General features: G+C 39.0%; 6 protein-coding genes across 19 annotated transcripts in view; 4 read left to right on the plus strand and 2 right to left on the minus strand.

Moving 5' to 3' along the window:
* Positions 1-9,017, plus strand: part of LOC110859347 (MAP/microtubule affinity-regulating kinase 3) — a 31,165-nt gene extending 22,148 nt beyond the window's left edge. For 4 of the 13 annotated variants that reach the window (XM_022108293.2, XM_022108296.2, XM_022108294.2 and 1 more), the window contains 17 exons: positions 2,939-2,986; positions 3,055-3,163; positions 3,246-3,357; positions 3,430-3,529; positions 3,592-3,678; positions 3,758-3,801; positions 3,875-4,103; positions 4,515-4,721; positions 4,788-4,965; positions 5,201-5,344; positions 5,606-5,686; positions 5,802-5,999; positions 6,653-6,777; positions 6,873-6,895; positions 6,997-7,083; positions 7,154-7,238; positions 7,328-9,017. In XM_022108293.2, coding sequence (XP_021963985.1) covers positions 2,939-2,986; positions 3,055-3,163; positions 3,246-3,357; positions 3,430-3,529; positions 3,592-3,678; positions 3,758-3,801; positions 3,875-4,103; positions 4,515-4,721; positions 4,788-4,965; positions 5,201-5,344; positions 5,606-5,686; positions 5,802-5,999; positions 6,653-6,777; positions 6,873-6,895; positions 6,997-7,083; positions 7,154-7,238; positions 7,328-7,374 — 1,904 coding nt within the window. In that variant the 3' untranslated portion in view covers positions 7,375-9,017. Of the gene's footprint in view, positions 1-2,938; positions 2,987-3,054; positions 3,164-3,245; positions 3,358-3,429; positions 3,530-3,591; positions 3,679-3,757; positions 3,802-3,874; positions 4,104-4,514; positions 4,722-4,787; positions 4,966-5,200; positions 5,345-5,605; positions 5,687-5,801; positions 6,031-6,635; positions 6,778-6,872; positions 6,896-6,981; positions 7,084-7,153; positions 7,239-7,327 lie in introns of those variants that run through there. The other 9 variants (XM_022108286.2, XM_022108288.2, XM_022108289.2 and 6 more) reach the window with 9 other exon arrangements.
* LOC118438744 (exonuclease 1-like) lies at positions 7-2,932 on the plus strand. Its single transcript, XM_035859451.1, has 6 exons — positions 7-620; positions 696-780; positions 859-1,323; positions 1,394-1,615; positions 1,676-1,957; positions 2,028-2,932. Exons 3-6 carry the CDS (start codon positions 877-879, stop codon positions 2,808-2,810), a joined length of 1,734 nt encoding a protein of 577 aa, XP_035715344.1. The 5' UTR covers positions 7-620; positions 696-780; positions 859-876; the 3' UTR covers positions 2,811-2,932.
* Positions 9,018-9,532: 515 nt separating the features above from the next.
* LOC110859368 (methyl farnesoate epoxidase) lies at positions 9,533-12,313 on the plus strand. Its single transcript, XM_035859343.1, is given in 13 exon segments — positions 9,533-9,800; positions 9,901-10,013; positions 10,101-10,198; positions 10,344-10,384; positions 10,494-10,631; positions 10,709-10,757; positions 10,759-10,911; positions 10,988-11,126; positions 11,204-11,304; positions 11,402-11,478; positions 11,550-11,641; positions 11,731-11,901; positions 11,996-12,313. Coding segments are annotated over 13 exon segments (1,608 nt in total). The 5' UTR covers positions 9,533-9,558; the 3' UTR covers positions 12,190-12,313.
* Positions 12,250-14,085, minus strand: LOC110859263 (leucine-rich repeat-containing protein 57). 2 transcript variants are annotated; one of them, XM_035859342.1, is made up of 7 exons: positions 13,948-14,085; positions 13,607-13,700; positions 13,360-13,495; positions 13,133-13,256; positions 12,911-13,055; positions 12,668-12,853; positions 12,250-12,562 (listed from the first exon to the last, which is right to left on the minus strand). In XM_035859342.1, exons 2-7 carry the CDS (start codon positions 13,655-13,657, stop codon positions 12,521-12,523), a joined length of 684 nt encoding a protein of 227 aa, XP_035715235.1. In that variant the 5' UTR covers positions 13,658-13,700; positions 13,948-14,085; the 3' UTR covers positions 12,250-12,520. The 2 variants fall into 2 exon arrangements, with proteins under 2 accessions (XP_035715235.1, XP_021963862.1); XM_022108170.2 differs by having other exon boundaries at positions 13,574-13,700.
* Positions 14,086-14,117: 32 nt separating this feature from the next.
* Positions 14,118-17,931, plus strand: LOC110859246 (ESF1 homolog). The gene is made up of 9 exons (XM_022108139.2): positions 14,118-14,471; positions 15,065-15,455; positions 15,539-15,693; positions 15,767-15,963; positions 16,088-16,226; positions 16,329-16,415; positions 16,519-16,684; positions 16,792-17,267; positions 17,347-17,931. The coding sequence occupies exons 1-9, from the start codon at positions 14,265-14,267 to the stop codon at positions 17,797-17,799; spliced, it is 2,271 nt and encodes a 756-aa protein (XP_021963831.1). The 5' UTR covers positions 14,118-14,264; the 3' UTR covers positions 17,800-17,931.
* On the minus strand, positions 17,879-19,301 carry LOC110859247 (N-alpha-acetyltransferase 30). Its single transcript, XM_022108140.2, has 3 exons — positions 18,435-19,301; positions 18,268-18,323; positions 17,879-18,176 (listed from the first exon to the last, which is right to left on the minus strand). Exons 1-3 carry the CDS (start codon positions 18,949-18,951, stop codon positions 18,039-18,041), a joined length of 711 nt encoding a protein of 236 aa, XP_021963832.1. The 5' UTR covers positions 18,952-19,301; the 3' UTR covers positions 17,879-18,038.
* Positions 19,302-20,211: the final 910 nt, after the last annotated feature.

Consider the following 20,211-nt stretch of genomic DNA (forward strand, 5'->3'; position numbering starts at 1 on the left):
GTAAGTGTCTATTTCTTATTTTTTATTTAATTATACATAACTTATAATAGTTGGTGGTTACGAATACTAAATCTTGGTTAGTGTAGAAAAATAATTATGTATAATGTACAAGTTTAATAGCCCGTATAGCCAGATTATTTGGGGTAAGTTAAGTCTGTCGGGGGCAATGTGAAATCCAGCGTGCGGTTCAAATGGTAACATACATGCTTCCATAAAACTACCCAACGTCGTTCGGAAGACTCCTCTGCTACAAATGCACCTTCCTCTCGAGCATAATCGAGTTGAGTTTTGAGTTCCTCAACGACCCGTGAAGTCAATCAGAGGTTATCATCTTCGAGAAGTCGTACCTCGGAAGAGCCTCGCCTCCTCAAAACAATCGGCAAAGGCAATTTTGCAAAAGTCAAGTTGGCAAAGCACCTTCCAACACATCCCAACTCTTGGAACCGCCAGCAGAAGTCTTCCCTCCCACCTCCTCCTCGTCGACGTCCGAGGATAGCAAATCTTGTTCGTCGTCATCTGAACTTGAACTCTCAGATTTAACTTGGTGGCTTTCTCCATCTTCGTCCTCGAGATTATAATTTTCTCTTCGTCGTCATCGTCATCCGAGGATAGGGAATCAGGTGAGAGTCAAATTCTCTAAACTTTTTTGCTATCCGAGTTATAAATTAAACTAATTAATGTAAATTACACCTCAGGTGCATTGGGAAATCGAAGTGTGTAAACTGCCTTGTCTTTCTCTCAACAGCGTGCGGTTTAAACGCATCTGCGGCACTTTTATTGGTACAAATAATTTGAATTAAAAAGATTAACCTAACCCTTATATCATTTTTATAATAATTGAATTGTTTTTGATTTCAGGACTTCTCCCACTCCATCATGGGGATTCCAGGGCTTCATCCAAAGATTGCCAATGCCACGGTCCCATGCCACCTGAAAAGGTTCTTCGGCAGAGTGGCAGCCGTCGACACCTCGGCCTGGATCCACCGATGTTGGCAAGTGTCTGGCTCGCCGTCCGCCAGCGTCCGGTTTGTTTTGAGGAGAGTGGAGTTGCTGCACCGCCTCAACATCAAGCCCCTGATGATCTTGGACGGACGCACCCCACAGGCAAAGGAAGAAGAAGTTGCCCGGAGGACAGGAGGACACTGTCCACCCCCCAAACGTCTCATCTTGAGGAGTCTCGTCAAGAAATTCCGCAAGATGAGAGTGGACTACCTCGTCTCGCCCTTCGAGGCTGACGGACAGCTGGCCTTCGTGGAAAAGGTCGAGATGGCGGACCTCATCATCACCGAGGATGGAGACACCGTGGTGCCGGGGTGTACGAATGTATGTCCATCACCTAAAAATGAATCAAAATATAAATCTAAATATCTTTATCAATTTTTTATTCTTTCAGATCTTCTTCAAGATGAACGCGGAGGGCGAGGGATTTTGGTTCACTCGGTCACTTCTGTACCGATGTGTACCTGGATTCACCTCCGAGTCCTTCAACTTCACCGGATTCGTGTTTTCCTGTGTCGCTGCTGGATCCGACTACATGAAGTCGCCATATGGAGTCGGGATCGTCACTTGCCTCAAGGTCCTCCAGCAATTCCCTCAAGTCGAGGACATGGATGAGGTGAGTGAAAGTTTAGTTTTAATATTGATTTATGTTAACATCTTTTTATTTATTTTGAAGTTCATCTTGATGCTGCGTGGAAACGTCCCTCAAATCGAAGAACAAGATGAGGAGGAATACCGACAACGCTTTCTTCGTGCTGTGCAAATGTTCCAGCATCAGATAGTTGTGGATGTCGTGGAGAAGAGGCTTGTTCCGGTATCCGCTGTGGATGTTGGTGTGGTTCCTTTCGCGGACGAGTATTTTGGAGATGAGTTGGGGATGGAGGTGGCCAAGGGAAATGTTGACCTGAACACGATGCGGGCTGTGGATGACTTCGACCCGTCAGCTGCTGAGAACTTTGTAAGTTCGTTTAATTTTGAAATATAAAATGATGGTTATGAATAGTGGTGACTTTTCTACTTATTTGCAGGGTCAGGATCGTACATCAATTTGGCATCCGAATTACGACCCGACCAAGAGAATCCAGCACGAAATGCAGCCTCTCATCATCCCTCCGTTTCTTCCCCGCAAGTTCAAATGCACCAGGTGCCAGAAGGGCTTCAAGACGAGGGAAAAGCTGCTTCTCCACTTGGCCACTCCTCACCCTAAGCTCTTCCACTGCCTCCTGTGCAACTATTCGTGTTACCGTTCCGGCACTCTTCTTCGCCATACGAGGGGCGTTCATCAAGAGGAGAGACCCTTCCAGTGCCCCCTTTGTCAACGAAGGATGAAGATTGGGGCCAATCTTGATACTCACATCCGATGGCATGCCGGTGGGCGGAACTTTAAGTGCCACCTCTGCAGTTTCCTATTTACCAACAAGGGGAACATGCAGGTCCACATTGCTCTCGTCCATGAGAAGAAGAAGGATGTTGTTTGTGGGAAATGCGGAGCAGATTTTGGACGGAAGTCGGATTTGAAGGTCCACGACAAGGCCAAGCATCAAGGAGTGAAGTTTCCATGTCCCCGCTGTGGCGAAGAATTCACAGCTCAGTCATCAGTCTCGAACCATATCAAGGCTGTTCACGAAAAGATCAAGGACTTCCAGTGCGACGTATGCGGCTCAAGTTTCGCCAAGAAGGCGCATTTGGATAGACACACCAAAGGAGTCCACCTTAACCTGAGGCCGTTTGCCTGCGATTGCGGTTCTACTTTCGCCAACGCTTCGCACTTGAAGCGGCACAAGGCCCAGAGCTGCGCCATGCAGCAATAATCACCTAAATACTTATTTAAACACTTAATTTTAGTCAATCGTGAAATAACCACCAACTTTAATTTTAGTTCGAGGTCAATTAAGTAGCATGTAAAGGTCATACTAAAGGTCAAGGTCAAATTTTTCAGTGACGTTCTGTGGGTCACCACCATATGCCGCCCCCGAGCTGTTTCAAGGTCAGTAGAAAGGTCGAAATGTCGAAAAAATGAAAAAGATGAAAAAAATGCATGCATTTCTGTAATAGGGAAAGTATACGATGGGCCTGAAGTCGATGTTTGGTCACTTGGAGTGATTTTATACACACTAGTCAGTGGGTCGTTGCCTTTCGACGGGACAACGCTGAGGGAGTTGAGGTAATTTAATTTTAAAGCAAATTGTGTTTTTTTTGTTTGGAATTGATGGTATTAATGATTGGATGTTTTTATTATTACGCAGGGAGCGGGTTCTCCGTGGGAAATATCGGATACCTTTTTATATGTCCACTGACTGTGAAAATCTATTAAAAAAATTTTTAGTTCTCAATCCAGCTAAACGAGCATCGTTAGAGGTGATAATTTAAATCAGTAAATCAGACTGGTGGTCTGTAACTGTACCATTTGGATTATCTGTTCTTTTATAGACAATAATGAAGGATAAATGGATGAACATGGGTTATGAAGAAGATGAACTTAAGCCCCATATCGAACCTGAATCGGACTACACAGATCTAAGGAGAATAGGTACCACATCGTTTTGTAGAATTATGAAAACCGTGTAGCAACACAATAGAAAGTAATGGTAGATGCTATTAAATGTATAGAAATACTAGCGGGGATGGGCTACAATAAGTCTGACATTGAGGATAGTTTAAAGCAACAAAAATATGATGGTATGTACTTGAGCTAGTTTTATTTTATCCAACGTAAATATGCACACATTGTAATCACTGTTTCTCGTTTTATTTGTAGACATATTTGCAACCTATTTACTACTTGGAAGGCGATCGTCAGATGTGAGTGTCATTCATGCGTCAGTTCATTGTACAGTTTGGGTTGATAATTTTTTTTCTTTTTTGCAATATCTAGTTGGAAAGTGATGGTTCAAGATCGGGCAGCTCATTATCATTACGCAACATTGTTGGGGGAGGAGGCGGAGGAGCAGGGACCGGGAACTCAGTAGCGACTGGCGGAACAGGTGGTCAATCGCCGTCTCATCATAGAGTTCACCGTTCCATATCGGCCACCAACTCCAAGCCCTCTAGAAGGGCAAGCGGTGGGGAAAGTTTGCGTGAATCCATCGCTTCTCACGCGGCTGGTGCGCAGTTAACTGTCTCTGTTTCTAATGTAACTGTATGTAGTCCATGTCGTCTACGAACGGTTACATTACACACCACCACTTTAACTGCACTATTTTATACTGACCATTATTATTCACTTTCAATATCTCTCTCTCTCTCTCTCTCTTTATTGTCTGTGCTTAATGTCACTTGAAAACAGTAATACTCTCTCTCTTTTTTACTAAATTTTATTATGATCTATTTCTGTCAAATTCCTGCTTAGAGCTTTTGGTGGCTTAATTACGATATTGAACAAAAGAAAGCTCTTTCTTCAGAGCTTCTTCTGGTGTGGTCGTGTTTTGGTGGCCGTAAAACTTTTGTTTACTATACTTGTTGCAAAGTTATCTCATCATTTGTGACAAATATTTGTGATTCTTTTGCCATGACAGGGACGGGGAATAATGCTGCTGCAAACAATCATAATTATGCAACTCCTCCTTCAGGGAATTTCAAACGTCAAAACACGGTAGATTCTGCAACTATCAAGGAGAATACGGCAAGAATAAGTGCTGCAAACAATGCGGCTGGAATAAATTCCACTCGACCCGTATCTGCTACTGTCAAGACTGCAAACACTCCGTCTTCATTAGACACAGGTATGCAAATTTATACAAAAAGCTTTATTGGACCTTTGACCATACTTGATTAATTCTGCTCATTAGGTGCTGCCAACAGCCCAAAACCTCGTGGTATAACAAAGTCCAATACAATGACAGGGACAGGAAACCGGTCAAACCCGATCGGGGGTTCTGTTGGCCGCAGTGGCCGAAGTGCCGTGGGTTACGAGGCCAAGGCTTCCTCCAACGAGAAGACAAATGCTGTGGGAGATTCTGCTACAAGGTAATTAAATTATTTCTCTTTTCTTGATTCCGTAATACCTGCACATTATTTACTTGTTTATTGCACTTCAGTGTTGCACATTCGACACTATGTATTTATAAATGTTTTTTAATTTCCTTCTGTTCTCAAACCTGATTTCTTGTTCTTTTTTTCTGGATGAGATGCATCGTATCACCGTGTATGTGCGAATGTAAATGTCTCACTCCTTATACTTATTGTACTATATTTGGTGTAGTGGTGCTTTATTGCCGGTGGGTGGTGGTGGGGAAGTGGGTGCTCGTGCGAAAGGTCATACAAAATCTGCCTCCATTTCTGCTGCTGGTTCTCGGCACTCTGACTTACCACCGCTTGACACTAATATCGATTCTGCTCTTAAAAGGTTAGTTTTCCTTCTCCTTGGTGCATAATGTGTGTCCTACACAATGTCCTACAATGATGAACTTCAATAATTTAGTAATACTGTTTCTGCCAAAAAAATTACTACTTGAATAGTTTTGGGAACTCGCTAAATTAAATGTTACTCTTGGAATGATGAATTGCGCTTTAAATGTGGGGAATGAATTAATGTTGATGGAAAATGTTGTTGGACTTGGGATGGAATATATGTAACAATCCGTTTTGTTTATCTCTTGTTGTGCAGCTCGAACAAGACGAGTGGGGGGTTACCAGCGGGGGTAGCTCCGACAAATAGGAACGCTTTTCCAAGAAATGTGCCCAGTCGGTGAGTACTATAAATATGGGTTGCACTTACATTTTGTATTTATTTATTCGCGTGTAATGATTAATAATAAAATATAATGCTTGGGGGGTTGCTTATTTTATGTTGCTTGATTTAGGTCTACGTTCCACTCTGGGCAAAATAGACCAAGAAATCACGCATCGAATGCATACTCGGCGCTCACCACGCAGGACACATCGTCAATCAACCCAGGCGCTAGATCGTCATTTTTCTCCAAATTGTCCTCTAGATTTTCCAAAAGACCGATGGAAAATGTCCCACCCTCGACGCCGACGACTATGAGCAAGCTCCCTGGGTAAGAAACCACCTCTTCTTTTATCTATAAGGTATGACCCAGCAACTATTTACTTGTTGTATCACCATTTTATTACTAAAACATTATCCTATAGTAATTTTATTTAATTAATCTGGTGGTGGCTGCTGGTATAGATCGAATGAGTGATATCATAAAAGTAGCTAAACTAATCCAAAGTATTATTTAACACTTTTACATCATATTTTTACTTGTATTGTAGTACATAGTTTTCTAATCCACTAAATATTTTGATTCGTTTTTGTGCTTCGAATTGGTTTTTGGTTGCTGGGTACATACTTTTATGATGGAGTTTTGAGGCATTTAGTTAGCAAAAACGACACACTTATATATTTGCACTTACATAGTCTGACGCTATTTTTAACTTATAATAATATTACTATGTGTTGTGTTTATGAGAGCGATTCATGTTTTTGACTTTTTGTTACTGATAGTGTGTATATATCGAGCTGAATGAACGTCTTTACATATGTATGTACATAGGTGGTGAATGGGACGACATATACTTGAATCTTTTGTAGACTGATTTTTTTCTTCCATTTCCATTTATTATTATTATTATTACACTATAAATAAAATAATTTGAAACAAAGATTTAATCGGCCGTGATGTACATAGGCTTGACTTTGTTTCAGACAACAACAACCACCATCACTTCCTACAAACCAAAACCAACCCATAGACGAAGCAAGCCAAGTCAAACCACGTTCCTTACGGTTTACTTTTAGTATGAAGACCACCTCCACAAGAGACCCAAACGGTAATCCAAACGCACGCTTTATGTACATATCATCTTATTATTGCATTACCATTATATAGTTCTTCTTAATAATAATGATAATATTGGTTTTGTAGAAATTATGGCCGAGATTCGAAAGGTGAGTTAACCAACAGTATTAAAGCGCTACGTGGCTGCTTGACTGGTGTTTTATATGAGTGAAATATTTATGTTAACCCCGTGCTGGTACCAAAAAATTAGGTCTTGGACAGTAATAACTGCGATTACGAACAACGCGAGAAATTTCTCCTCCTCTGTGTTCACGGCGACCCGAATACTGACTCTTTGGTGAGTTTAACTATAGGGAAAAATGGATCAGGGCTATAAATTATACTGATTAATGTAATTTACACCTCAGGTGCAATGGGAAATTGAAGTGTGTAAACTGCCTCGTCTTTCTCTCAACGGCGTGCGGTTTAAACGCATCTCCGGCACTTCCATCGGTACAAATAATTTGAATTAAAAAGATTAATTTGCATTATCACATTTTGGAAATAATAATCATGTCAATTATTGAATTGTTGTATTTCAGGATTCAAGAATATCGCGTCCAAAGTGGCCAACGAGCTCAAGTTGTAAACATGTCAAGTACCTACTAGGCTAACCTTGGTGTACACACGTACCAGTGTTCGTAATTTTTTCTACACTCAACACGTGGAAATTAATACGAATCCACCATTCTTAGTATCCGTTGCCGGTGATTTCTCCTCCTCTCCATTCATCCTCCCTCGTCTTTACCTTTATGGAAAGAAAAGAAAAACGTCTCCGTTTCATTGGAGTCTCCTTCACTTCACTTCACTTAAAAAAACCCACCCATTCACCAAACCACAGTCGTCGGTCGCCGTCTTCATCAAACTAACAACCACAACAACTACTACTACTACTGTTCGTTCGTCGTTCGTATGATAGTCACTACACTACTACTACAGTACTACTACTTCTAGTTGGTATCTCAACTTAATTAATGTACCATTTATATAACAAACTTAGTTTTAGCTATTTCACCAACAACACAAAGGATACACAATTACTATTACATAATGATAACACCCAGGCTTAAGCAATGATGCTGATTTTGGTGGACTTGTTCACCAAAAGTCCTCCTCCCTCACTCCCTCCAAGACCTCATGACGAAAGTACCAGGAGATGACCGACAAATAATTTATTGTTTTCCATTATATTATAATGAATGGGACTTATTTAGTAGACGAAAAAGAATTATTCACCAGCGATGTTGTAGTATGTAGCTCTGTGTTACTGCTGCGGCTTGTACTACTACACCTCGCATTAAAAAAACAAATATTTATACCAAGTTTTATCCTCTGTACATTATAACTTATTATTTAATAACCAGCAGAGAGTATAGTAGCAAAGTATTGTTTGTATTTGGCATTATTCAACTTACTTATTACGTACGTCGTGCGTGCGAAATGATTTTCGGTGTGTGACTGGGGCATAATCGCTCGGACTGATTTAAACATTTTAATCTTATAATATACATTTAGATTTTAAACTGTTGCTATTTCATTACTCATAATAATTGCATTATGATTATCATTATTATTATAATTTAGCGTCTCCCAAACGCTCATTTTCATCGTTCAGTGACGACGACGAGCATTTTAAATGAAAATAAAACTGTAGATAACTTGTCAATTTACAAAGATGTATACATACACACAAACCCCAACATTTTTTTGAGTTTCCTTGAAATAATGGTTCTTCAATTTGTGCAAGTGTTTGTGTGTGTGTTTTTTTCATAGTATTTCATTCATGTAGTGATAATACTTTTGCTTGAATGTCCCATTACTTGTATTATTACTACGTTGACTTATTACGTGTATTGATTGTATTTAGTCATCACTGAAAGAAGAAGAGTAAAATGGACTCGTCGCCCCCTCGTTGTCGTCGTCGTCGTCATCATCCTCAACGTTTCTCCATATTACAAGAACTATTCATAGTATTCCTTGATTTATGATGATGATGACGATGAAATAACTAATTTGTGACATTAGAAATGTGTAGCCCATGCCTCAACTGGGCAATCTTAAAAATTAAAAGCATACAAATTGTGACTATGAATTGTACGAAATGCAATCATTTATAGTACATTAAATTACCATTACTAAAAGTACCACAAAAACCAACAACCTCAATAATTTACCTTGTTACTAAAACCGCTTACTCTTAATAAATATGTACGGACAAGTAATATGCAAACCAAAAAAGAACCTCCTGGTAGTTATGTAAATGTGCTACATATGACATACACATATATGCAAAATGCAAATATGGTGTTGCCCAATAATGTGTACATCATTTCAAATCAAACACTAAATATGTATACAGTTAACCATTCAGAGTATTTCCATTTCAAAATTGTATACGGCGCAAAGGAAGGCATAAGAAAGGTTAGAAGAAGGCTTAGACAGATCTGGATTCTGGGCAATGATGATTGTGTGTATAAAAAAGACGAATGATAAGGACAATATGCCTCATGCTCAAGTGTTTTCGAAATTTGGTTATTTTGAAATCACAACAAAATGAATTCTTTTCTTAGGGAGATTTTGATCTTGACCTTCTTGACACCAACCCAGTCTCTTTGTGTGCGGAGCCACTTTCATATTTTCATATGCATTTTGTACACGGTTCATATTACATGTGTGCACCTATTTATACTTATTGCAAATCGTTTAAAAGCGATGATAACATCCGGTCTAGTGCGCAGTGTCTTGTCTGCGCAGTTCGGGTGATCTATGCACCATGTTGTTTCACGTCATGCTCGGAATTGTGGCATTTATTTGCACCCTGATCAAACTGAATCTAAGAAATCGTTTGTGGGGTACTAGTGGGTCGACAGGCTCCAATAAACCTTGTCCCCCAGGCCCTTGGTGTTTCCCCCTTTTTGGGTACATGCCATTTTTTGCATATAAACCTCTCGAACGACTTCAGGCATTGGCCTCCAACTATGGCGAAATCTGCACAATTTTTCTAGGGCAATACAGGCAAGCACCGTTTTTGGTCAAATACATTTATACACGTACTTATCATCACATTATGTACTCAAATCCAGGGCAGCACTAATTGTTTTCAATGATTAAATAGGGTTGTCGTGCTCAACAGCTACTACACGATTCGGGAAGCTTTCAAAGAGGATGCATTTTCTGGGCGTCCAACCCTTAAAATGTTGGAAGTTCGCAATTCTGGTGCCAATGTTGGTAATAAGTATACATTTAGTTGCTAGAAAACCCCTTATTTGCATATCCAAAATACGCATAATAAAATTAAAGTACGCGTATTCTTAGGCTTGGTCTGCAGTGAGGGAAAAACTTGGGCGGAACAACGCAAGTTCACAATGCGACATTTGCGAGATCTTGGTTTTGGGAAACAATCCATGGAAGGAGTAATTAATCATTAACTATTTATGACTGCATAAATGACCTAGAAAATCTTGTGAGTCACAAGATTTTCTACGAAGGGTCACAACATGCATCAAGTAGAATGAATGAATTGAGATCAAATAATCAAGTTGTCCACATGTATTGCAGCTTCTCCTTCAAGAAGTGAACGAGTTGAGCACATGGCTGAGGCATGTCATTTAGAATTTACTTTATTGACCAGGTCCTATCTTGGTGCTGCCAAGTGCTATAATTTATGTGGGATTGATAATTTTCTTTCTGCTCCACATGTGCACGCAGTGGGAAAGTTGGGACTCCTGTTGACCTAAAAGCTCGTCTCAATCTCGCAGTTTTGAACGCCTTGTGGAGCATCATTTGTGGACAACGCTACTCTCACGACGATGTTCGTCTTCAGAAAATTGTCAACAAAACTTCTGCGTAAAATTAATGCACTAATAAAGTAATCTGTAACCTTGAAATATATTATAAACTTTATGGTATGCATGCATATGAAGGGACTTGTCAGAAACTCAGTACACTGGGCCACTCTTATTCCTCCCGTAAGTCTAGAAAACAGTATAAAGGCACAATTTCATCTATAATCAAGTATTTCATTCGATTTATTTATATTTATATGTGGCTGCTCAAGTTGGCCCCACGCCTCACTCGTTGGAATGCTTTCGTTCACTCGATCTCTGCCGTGCACCGATTTCTGCAGGTCAGAGTGTAATGTCAACTTGGGTTGCCCACTTATTGAAATATAAGTGAGAGAGTGAGAGTAAATTAATTACCAGGACATAATTGAGGAACACAAGCAAGAACGGAGCACACAAGGACGAAATTCGGGAGGCATGAAGGACTTTATTGATTTGTATCTCTCCGAAATTGATGCCACGAGCGATCCTGCGTCCAGTTTCTATAAGGAACGCGGTGGTAAACCAATATAGATAACCAATAATAATAAAAAGTGCATGACCAACATGCATACTTTCACCTTCAATTTGATGCAGAGCATTCACTGCTCATCACCCTCTTGGACCTTTTCATGGCTGGGGCTGATACGACGAGCGCGACTCTGTACTGGGCCTTTCTCTACATGGTCCTTCATGAGGTAGGACCTGTTGAGATTACACTCTGGCCCACTCTTGATAAGCATATTGACTCTTTCTGCCATATATCCACGTAGTAATATTATACGCATCGTTTAGGATGTGCAGAGGAAAGTTCACAACGAAATTGACCTGGTCCTTGGAAATTCTCCTCCGTCTCTGGACCATAAGAAATTGTAATTCTATATTGCTCCTATTAGTCATCATTAACTTTCGCCATCACATTCATGGATTTGATATCCTTCAGAATGCCATATACCGAGGCTGTGTTGCTGGAAATTTTAAGAAAGTCGTCACTGGTGCCGATGGGTCTATTTCACAGCACGACGTCTAACACTAGTGAGTCATAATTATTGTACTTAATGCAGTGGCGGAGGTATAAAAAATTAGACGACGATTGGGAACAACTATAAAAAATTACTTGATAGAACTCTTGGGCTTTGACATCCCAAAGGACACGGTGATTATGGCCAACTTGTACAATCTCAACAACGATGCTGCATATTGGGGTGACCCTCAAACATTCAGACCAGAACGATTTCTGGACGACTCTAAAACAACAGTGGTCAAATTTGAAAGGTTCATTCCGTTTTCGACAGGTTAGTTCATCGTGGGCATCGTTTTAATCTAATATTGAATATTATACTGGCTACGCGTGCATAGAGATGTGTATGATTTATATTTATGTACTAGGAAAAAGATCCTGTCCTGGAGAAAATCTATCCAGAGATCAACTCTTTTTATTTTTCGTGGGTCTTCTTCAAAAGTTTATATTCGTTTCCGATTACGCCAGACCTAAACCATCGGATAAGCCCAATAATGGTGTGATTTTGAGTGCTAGCCCTTACACCGTCGTGGTTCGGAGCAGGGTGGTTGGAGTTGAATAAAATTTACATGGATCCAGACACAAATTCAACAAAAATAAACCAACTACTATTTACTACATATTTGTGTAAAATAATTTATTGATACCCGAGTTTTGATGATGATGTAAGCTTAAATTACAATCGTCGCTAAAATAAATCATACATAATAATGCGAAAGCGTAGAAAAGCTACATATACAAAGATTACATTAAGAAGACAAAATTACGTCAAAAAGAAGAAATACATATGATCATTTCACGCATAACCTGGTTGACTAGAATATTAGAAAAGTGAGAAAGAGTTTGCAATTGTTCCTTTGTTACATACGTTTGCTTGTTCAACCCTATGTCCGTTAAGTCAATTTCTTTTTTGTTGTCGTGTATCGTTCCATATACTAAATCAGACAAATATTGATCATAATTTTACAAGGTGCATATGCAACGTGAAAAATGTTTTTTAATGCAATTTTAGCAGGGTGCGAAGTATGTACCCTATGTACCTTGTCATATCCTTCAGATTCGTGGAGCTTTTTTTCGTCAAATAGATTTCCCTCGACGCTCAACAAAGCAACGTGAGAATCTGACAGAATTTGGACTGGGAAATTCTCAATGGACAAACAGTTTTCTTGAAGCCGCAATGTTTTAAGGTTTGGACATTTGGCAAGATCTGCGCTAACTTTCTTTATCTGTTGTGAGGAAATCGTATTACAAAATTGTAATTGTTATATAGTTCAAATATATACCTGATTTTGATTTAAAATCAGTTCCACAACTTGAAGTCCGCTAATGCCATCAGGCACATCGGTGATCCGATTTTTTGACAAATCCAAAACACTTAAAAACTTGAGAGAAGCAAAACCTGCCGGGAACACTGTGATGGTATTACCACTGAAAAGAAGAAAAATCACGCGTTTTAATTATATTTTACATAAATACATTACATTCATAGATTAATAAACATGTACCTTAAATTAATATCTTTAAGCTTTGGAAGCTTTTGAACAGAGACAGGAATGACTTTGATCCTATTCTGCGACAGGTACAAAGTCTCCAACTTTACCAAAACTCCAAGCTGTTCTGGAATAACCTCTGAAATTTTAAATTTAATATTTTTGTATTAATTACGCAGCGTGGCTGTGGATTGTTCCGATTACATATGCAAATCGGAACAATACGTCAAAATATTTGTTACCAATTAAGTTGCTATTCAAATTAAGCAATTTGAGGTTTAGGAAAGCTCCAATATTTTGTGGGATTTCGGTAATTTTGTTCTCGCTCAAGTCAATACTTCTTAAAACTCCAACTACTTTGACCAGTTCTGGAGGGAACTGTAGATCAGCAGTTGAATTAATTATTAAACTAATAATATGTTAATAATGTTGATTACTGTTTGAGGATGCTCTTACACCCTGAAGTTTTGCTTTCGATAAGTGAAATACCCCAGTTTTCTGTGAAGTTTCCACATGCTGCTTCAGCCCTTGGTTCCCCATTGACAAGGTTGCCCCCCGAGACCGGCCCCACCCCCAAAATTTCCTGCAATTGCAGACAAAATAAGTAAATAAAAGTAAACAAATTTGAAATGAACAATTTTTCGCCATTCTTCACAGTACACATAATATTTATACAGGAAACTAACTAAATGTTGAATATTACACAATTAACATTCAATTGATAGACTATAATTGAATATCAATTGTGTAATATTCATCTATAATTTATAGGACAAAGATAATCTTGAAATTATAAACATTACATATTACATCACACGTTATATTTTTACCTAAAAGTAAAGGCTACAATAAAAATCTTTGAACTAGCACCACAATCAATATTTTTAATTAATTTTTAACTAATTATTGACATAATCAACAATTTGCAATCATGAAATGAGATGAGATTTACAATCGGCAATCTGAAAAGAGCAAATCTCTTGGAGCGAAGAGAGAAATAAATTGTGTGGCAAGGAAAAATAAACCATTCGGCTACAAAAAATGTGCAATGTGATACACATGTGCTCGAAAGTTATTTACGGTCCATTGTAATAATTACTTCAATTAATCTACTTTGTGGTGGGCAACTTGTCATCAGTTAGAAACGATGGGGAAGAAAAATAAGTCAGTCAAGAACAAGTCCGAGGGCACTGTGGTGTCCAAACAATCCCCTTCAATTCCATCATCATCAAAGAAGAACTTTACGTCTGAAGATGAGAGATTTTCTGGCGTCCTCAACAACCCGATCTTCAGATCTGTGCCAAAGAATGAAAAGAAAATTGCTATTGATAAACGATTCGAATCCATGTTTCATGTAAAGGGCTTACTTTCTACATTATTTTAATTCGCTAAAATTTTAATAATTAGAGTAACAAAATTACTTGACACTTTATCAGTCTATAAGGGAGACGCGTTACCTAGATACTTAAGGTCAAGCAATCGTGTTAGAGTAAGGTTTACAAACTTGTTCGGAATCAAATTGCCGTGAAAATTTCACTACAACAACAAAATGAATTTTGAATGAAATTTTGCGAGAAATGAGTTAATTCAATATTATTTGACACTTTATCATTCTATATTATTTCTATGGGGCACCGCCCATAGAAACGATGTCAGTTAATCGTGGAGTTAATTTCACCTAAAAAGTTTTTACTAAAAACTCAAAAACTAAATTTTCACGCCAAGGCGATTTTACGTGAAACATGACTTGTAAACCGCCGTTAATTGTTGGTAGTTGAAGTCGATAATTTTAGTAGAGAAAAGATTCAGGCATATAAGATTATTTGACACTTTATCAATCTATTAAGGGAGAAGATATATTAAATGGACCAGATATATTAAATGTCAAACATACATTGATAAAGTGTTAAATAATCTCGAACAAACATTATTTTATTTATTTTGCAGGACAAAGGATTCAAATTGCGGTACAAGGTTGATAAGCGAGGACGTCCCGTTAATTTTACAACTGACGAAAACCTAAGAAAATATTATAATCTCGAGGACGAAGATGGAGAAAGCCACCAAGTTAAATCTGAGAGTTCAAGTTCAGATGACGACGAACAAGATTTGCCATCCTCGGACGACGACGAGGAGGAGGTGGGAGGGAAGACTTCTGCTGGCGGTTCCAAGAGTTTGGATGTGAAAGCGCGTTCAGAACTGCCAGAGTCTGTAAAAAAGTTACTTCACAGCAGCAAAGTCGATTATGCTCGAGGGGAAGGTGCATTTGTAGGAGAGGAGTCTTCCGACGAGGAAACAACGTCCGAAGAGGAAGAAGAACAAAATAATGTTGAACATGGTAAATCAGGCAACTCTAATAAGAGTAACTGATATATTACTTGACAGGGATTTTAATTATACTTGGTCTATTATATTGCCTAGAATGGGGAGAACTTGACAAAGATGCATCGAGAACAGAAGATTCGACCAGACGCCTCGCTCTTTGCAACATGGATTGGGATCGAATAAAAGCTGGCGACTTGATGCTGCTATTTAGCTCATTCTTGCCCCCTGGAGGATCACTATCTAATGTTTCGGTAATTCTCGTACTTGCATAATTACCATTTAATTAATTGACGATAATTTATTAGAGAATTGTTTACTGTGTAGATATTTCCATCCGAATTTGGAAAGGAAAGAATGGCAGAAGAGGATTTGAAAGGGCCGTTAGAATTGAAGCAGTTTAAACAAGAGTACAACTCCGATGAGGAGGTCGAGGGGAAGAATGCCGACGACAATTCTGACAATGACGAAGGTTCAGAGTATCAGAGAGAGAAAATGCGTCAGTATCAGCTAAACAGATTAAAGTAATCAATACATTGATACCACAGTTTTATCCCATTAAAAAATATATACAATATGTGTCAGGTGCCACATATTTACTATGTGGACATTAGAGTTTAAATGATTTCGTTTTCACTGTTAAATCAGGTATTTTTATGCCGTTTTGGAATTCGACTCTCCCGAAGCAGCGGATAAGGTTTACACCGAATGTGACGGTATGGAATACGAGTCCAGCTCTGCAAAAATAGATTTGCGATTTATACCTGATGACATGGAATTCGACGAGGTGAGTCTCTATATTGCAAGTCTCGTATTCGTGTATATGTATAATTCATGCTCTTACCTCGACGATAACGTGTCTGCTTGTTTATGTACTTTATCAAAATAGACACCAAAGGATACATGTAATGCGGTTCCTGATGCGTCAAAATATCGACCAAAGTTTTTCACAACGACTGCACTCCAACAAATCAAAGTTAGTCCAAAGTTAACCAAAATTGGTTGATTGTCCTAAGCGAGCGATGCCTGATGAAAACAGTACATTAGTAGTATTGGAGTTATCTATTTTGTCTGTACAGGTTGACTGCACTTGGGATGAAACAGATCCCACACGCAAAGATCTAATTGCACGAGTTTTGGACCCCAAGGAAAAGATTGATGATGAGGATCTGCGTGCTTATTTGGCGTCGTCGTCGTCAGATTCTGAAGTTGAAACTGTTGAAGAGAAGGAACCAACTTTAACAAGTGCGTTCATATTCATGTTTATAGAATTAATGTTTTATATTAAACTTGTATATTACCAAAAATATTAATAATTTCATATGTAACTATATTTTGAATCCATGTTGTAGAAGGTCATTCCGAGTCTGATTCGATTGCAAAGTATCAAATGCTCCTCGACTCTATTAAACAGAAGGAGGAAAGTAAGAAGAAGGACGTCGAACTTGAAATCAGTTGGGGAGTTGGACTCAAACAAAAGGCAGAAGAATTGGTCAAGAAAAAGTCAAAGGAAGATGAAATTAAAAAACTGACTCCTTGGGAAGAACGATTAACTAAACAAAAGGAAAAACGACGCCAGAGAAAGTTAGGAAAGCAATCTGTGGTGGCGACGGAAAAAGGTTCCGAGTCGTCAGGCAGTAGAGACGACGATGATGACGACTCCTCTCTTGATCAGCCTTTTAGCGATGACGAGGTGGATGTTGATATGAACGATCCTTTCTTCAAACAAGAACTCAAGTCGCGCGGTCAGAGGGTCCAGGGTCAGAGAAAACAAGATAAAAAGTTGGAAAGGCCAAAAACTGATGCAGGAACGGACGAAAAGTCGATGGTACTATTAATTTGTAATTTATGTCTCTTGTTAATGAAGGTTCATAAATATTATTGTTTATTCATCAATAAATGTGCAGGGCCAACTGGACCTCCTCCTGCTGGACGACGACAATCAAGGGAAGAATCATTTTAATTTTAAGAAGATTATAGCAGTTGAAGCGGAAACCAAATCCAAATCTAGGAGAAAGAGAAAACTTCAACTTAAAAAGAAGATACAAGAAGGAGAGCAGAATGATGACGATGGATTTCAAGTTAATGTTGAAGATACTCGATTTTCTGCCTTGTTCTCATCACATCATTACAATATTGATCCTTCAGAACCCAACTTTAAAAGAACCAAAGGCATGGAAAGTATAATTCAGGCTAAACAAAAACAGAAGATAGCCTTGGACGACCGTGTTGTGAAAAATGAAGGTCAAAAATCATCTCCTGGGGAAGAGAAGAAGACAAAGAATCGAGCAGAGTTGGAATATTTGATAAATTCTATAAAGAACAAGACAAAAAGTTTGAAATTAAAACGCAACAGATAATTCAATTACCTTAATATAGGACGACTATTAGATATAATTAAAATGCAATTCTTATAGTTGAATTAATACAACATTTTTATAAGATTGACAAACACTTTATTATAAAAAAAGTTTCAGACTAGTTTGTAACCATTTGACATAATAATTAATATCGTACGAAACTCACGTGTACGTGCATAATTTAATAATGCGTATGCCTTCAACACAATTCCCATAAATATACGACGCCATTCCTGTTATCACTTTAACCACAGCTTAAGTCTAAGGGCATCCACACCATTCAGATAATAACGAAATAGTCGTTTATCGCGGACAAATCCCAAATTTTCATAAAGACGTAGGGCCGACTTGTTAGTGATCTCAGTTTCCAATACGATCTGTAACAGTGAGAATCAAATCACGATCTCGCTCATCGTCAACGCCACACATTACATGATGTAATATATTATTAACTTGCATCCGCCATACCTCGTCAGCTTCTTCTGCAGCCATCGCCTTGATTGATTGAAGCACCAGATTGGAACCTGTCAAGAGAGTATTTCGAATTTAGTAAACTCGTCTCCTATAGACGTCCGTAGTCATTATGAGAAGAAAAAAAGTGCGTCTCCTCCGATCTCATTGTAAGGCACACTCACCAATTTTCTTTCTGCGATACTTCTCGTCTACTGCCAACATGGCAATATATCCTCTCCGATTGACTTGTTTATGAACATCTAGCTTACAAACAATCGCCCCTACCATTTCCGTCCCATCAATCGCTAAGAAACACAGTTTTGGCCAGTTGTGAATAAAGTAACGATACGTGTACACAGAATAGGGCTCTGATAAGTCCTTTTGAATTAGTTTCATAATGCTGGGCATTTGGAGTTCCGACTCATAACTTATATAACGAATCCCATGCTCCAAATCTAATCCTTCCATAAGTGAAACGAAATTTCGACGCTGTTGTTTATCCGTATCTTCACCGCCAGTCTCCAAATCATTCCTTGGCGTGGATACTTCTGGATCTTGGCCCAATCTTCCCATCATGTGAGTGGCGCACTTTGATGGGACCACAGGAGTTTCCGACTTGTCGTCGTCGTCGTCTGATTGAACAAGGGACGAGTCGGATACGAAGGTTGTAGTAGTAGACGAATGAGAATCATTCAACATAAATTAGTGACAAGAACTATGCGGAATGATTTCTTCGTGTGAACGTGCGATATGATAAAACTTCCAGATTAAAACAACAATCAACTTTGTTGAAATTTTAAAAGTCAAGTTAGACAAGGACGTGTATTATTAATCTTCTTAAACTAGTAAAATGCCAACCGTGCCAAAGTGCAAAGGGACACGCACTGTACAAGGTCGGATGTACGTAAGATACAAGTGGACGGTTTCACTGGTTGTCGACAAGTAGATTTTGTAAAATTTAAAATAGAATATTTACTTCGAACCAAAAAAAATATAGAATTTTACGATCCTTCCCATCCTTCCTCTGTTCCCGCTGCTGCCCGACGATGGCAGTTGGTACTTTTTGCCTTTTGCTCATGTTAATAAAACTACAGAGTAAGCTATAGTCGAGCTCGAAAATCGTTCGGTTTCGCATCTTCAATCACTTGGAAAATTCTAGGGGATAAGTGCTAAAAAACAAAAAAACCCATAGTACCACCCATAACCCCTAGAATTTTCTAAGCGATTGGTGCAACGGTAATACATAATATGCCTAGACTTTAGTTAACAGTCAGTCTTCGATGGGGTCAAATGATACGTCGTTTTCTTCTCCATTTTTAATTCCACCCCACCCCCACCCAATTCCAGATTAGTTTCACGGCTCTGGTACAAGATTACCGCATATTTGACGTTATACCAAGTTTTTTCATATGAGATGATGTGAATGATATACATAATATTATGTGCTAAATTTTTGACTCACGAGTGAGTTCGTCCGCCTTGGTATAGGAATAGACTTTCTCCTGGGGTCGTTCTCCACTGAAGTCCCCACTGATGCACCTGAGTCAGGCTGGGTGATGCGGTGTTCAGAACCGTACCTCCGGTTAGCAACTTGAAATCATTTCCTGGATTCCCGTCAAAGTCACCCAATAGCCCAGTCAATAAACTCTTGTTCTTGAGTGAGGCTGAGACGGATGCGGCGACATTCAAGGCGTCTGCCCCCTCAAAACGTTCCTACACAGCCCAAGGGGTTCGTCTAAGCCTTAATGCATGTTGGGGTTCGTCTAAGTATTAGTGTGGACACAACACGAAAAATCGGCGCTACCAGAGATTAGTTTCACGACAAGTATACCCTTTTCGGCCTTTTGATTTTGCAGACGTGTCTGTGTGCCCCAGTGTAGGAAATTAAAGCATTGTGAGCAGCTAATATCGTCGTTGGAATTTGACATAACCCTTAGTTGTGGTGTTGGAGTTGGAGTT

This window comes from Folsomia candida, unplaced genomic scaffold (genome assembly GCF_002217175.1).
Source record: "Folsomia candida strain VU population unplaced genomic scaffold, ASM221717v1 Fcan01_Sc025, whole genome shotgun sequence".
Taxonomy (NCBI): domain Eukaryota; kingdom Metazoa; phylum Arthropoda; class Collembola; order Entomobryomorpha; family Isotomidae; genus Folsomia; species Folsomia candida.

What these genes read in the sequence shown, in the direction of transcription:
- LOC110859246 (XM_022108139.2), top strand. Translation starts at nt 14,265, where the DNA reads ATGGGGAAGAAAAATAAGTCAGTCAAGAACAAGTCCGAGGGCACTGTG. An exon ending in GATCACTATCTAATGTTTCG is followed by an intron (nt 15,694 to 15,766) that starts GTAATTCTCGTA and finishes TTTACTGTGTAG; the next exon opens with ATATTTCCATCCGAATTTGG. An exon ending in CTGCACTCCAACAAATCAAA is followed by an intron (nt 16,416 to 16,518) that starts GTTAGTCCAAAG and finishes TTGTCTGTACAG; the next exon opens with GTTGACTGCACTTGGGATGA.
- LOC110859263 (XM_022108170.2), bottom strand. Translation starts at nt 13,657, where the DNA reads ATGGGGAACCAAGGGCTGAAGCAGCATGTGGAAACTTCACAGAAAACT. An exon ending in TTTGAATAGCAACTTAATTG is followed by an intron (nt 13,257 to 13,359) that starts GTAACAAATATT and finishes TTAAAATTTCAG; the next exon opens with AGGTTATTCCAGAACAGCTT. An exon ending in CTTAAAGATATTAATTTAAG is followed by an intron (nt 13,056 to 13,132) that starts GTACATGTTTAT and finishes TCTTCTTTTCAG; the next exon opens with TGGTAATACCATCACAGTGT.
- LOC118438744 (XM_035859451.1), top strand. Translation starts at nt 877, where the DNA reads ATGGGGATTCCAGGGCTTCATCCAAAGATTGCCAATGCCACGGTCCCA. An exon ending in TGGTGCCGGGGTGTACGAAT is followed by an intron (nt 1,324 to 1,393) that starts GTATGTCCATCA and finishes TTATTCTTTCAG; the next exon opens with ATCTTCTTCAAGATGAACGC. An exon ending in CGTCAGCTGCTGAGAACTTT is followed by an intron (nt 1,958 to 2,027) that starts GTAAGTTCGTTT and finishes ACTTATTTGCAG; the next exon opens with GGTCAGGATCGTACATCAAT.
- LOC110859247 (XM_022108140.2), bottom strand. Translation starts at nt 18,951, where the DNA reads ATGTTGAATGATTCTCATTCGTCTACTACTACAACCTTCGTATCCGAC. An exon ending in GTATCGCAGAAAGAAAATTG is followed by an intron (nt 18,324 to 18,434) that starts GTGAGTGTGCCT and finishes CTCTCTTGACAG; the next exon opens with GTTCCAATCTGGTGCTTCAA. An exon ending in CTGCAGAAGAAGCTGACGAG is followed by an intron (nt 18,177 to 18,267) that starts GTATGGCGGATG and finishes TCACTGTTACAG; the next exon opens with ATCGTATTGGAAACTGAGAT.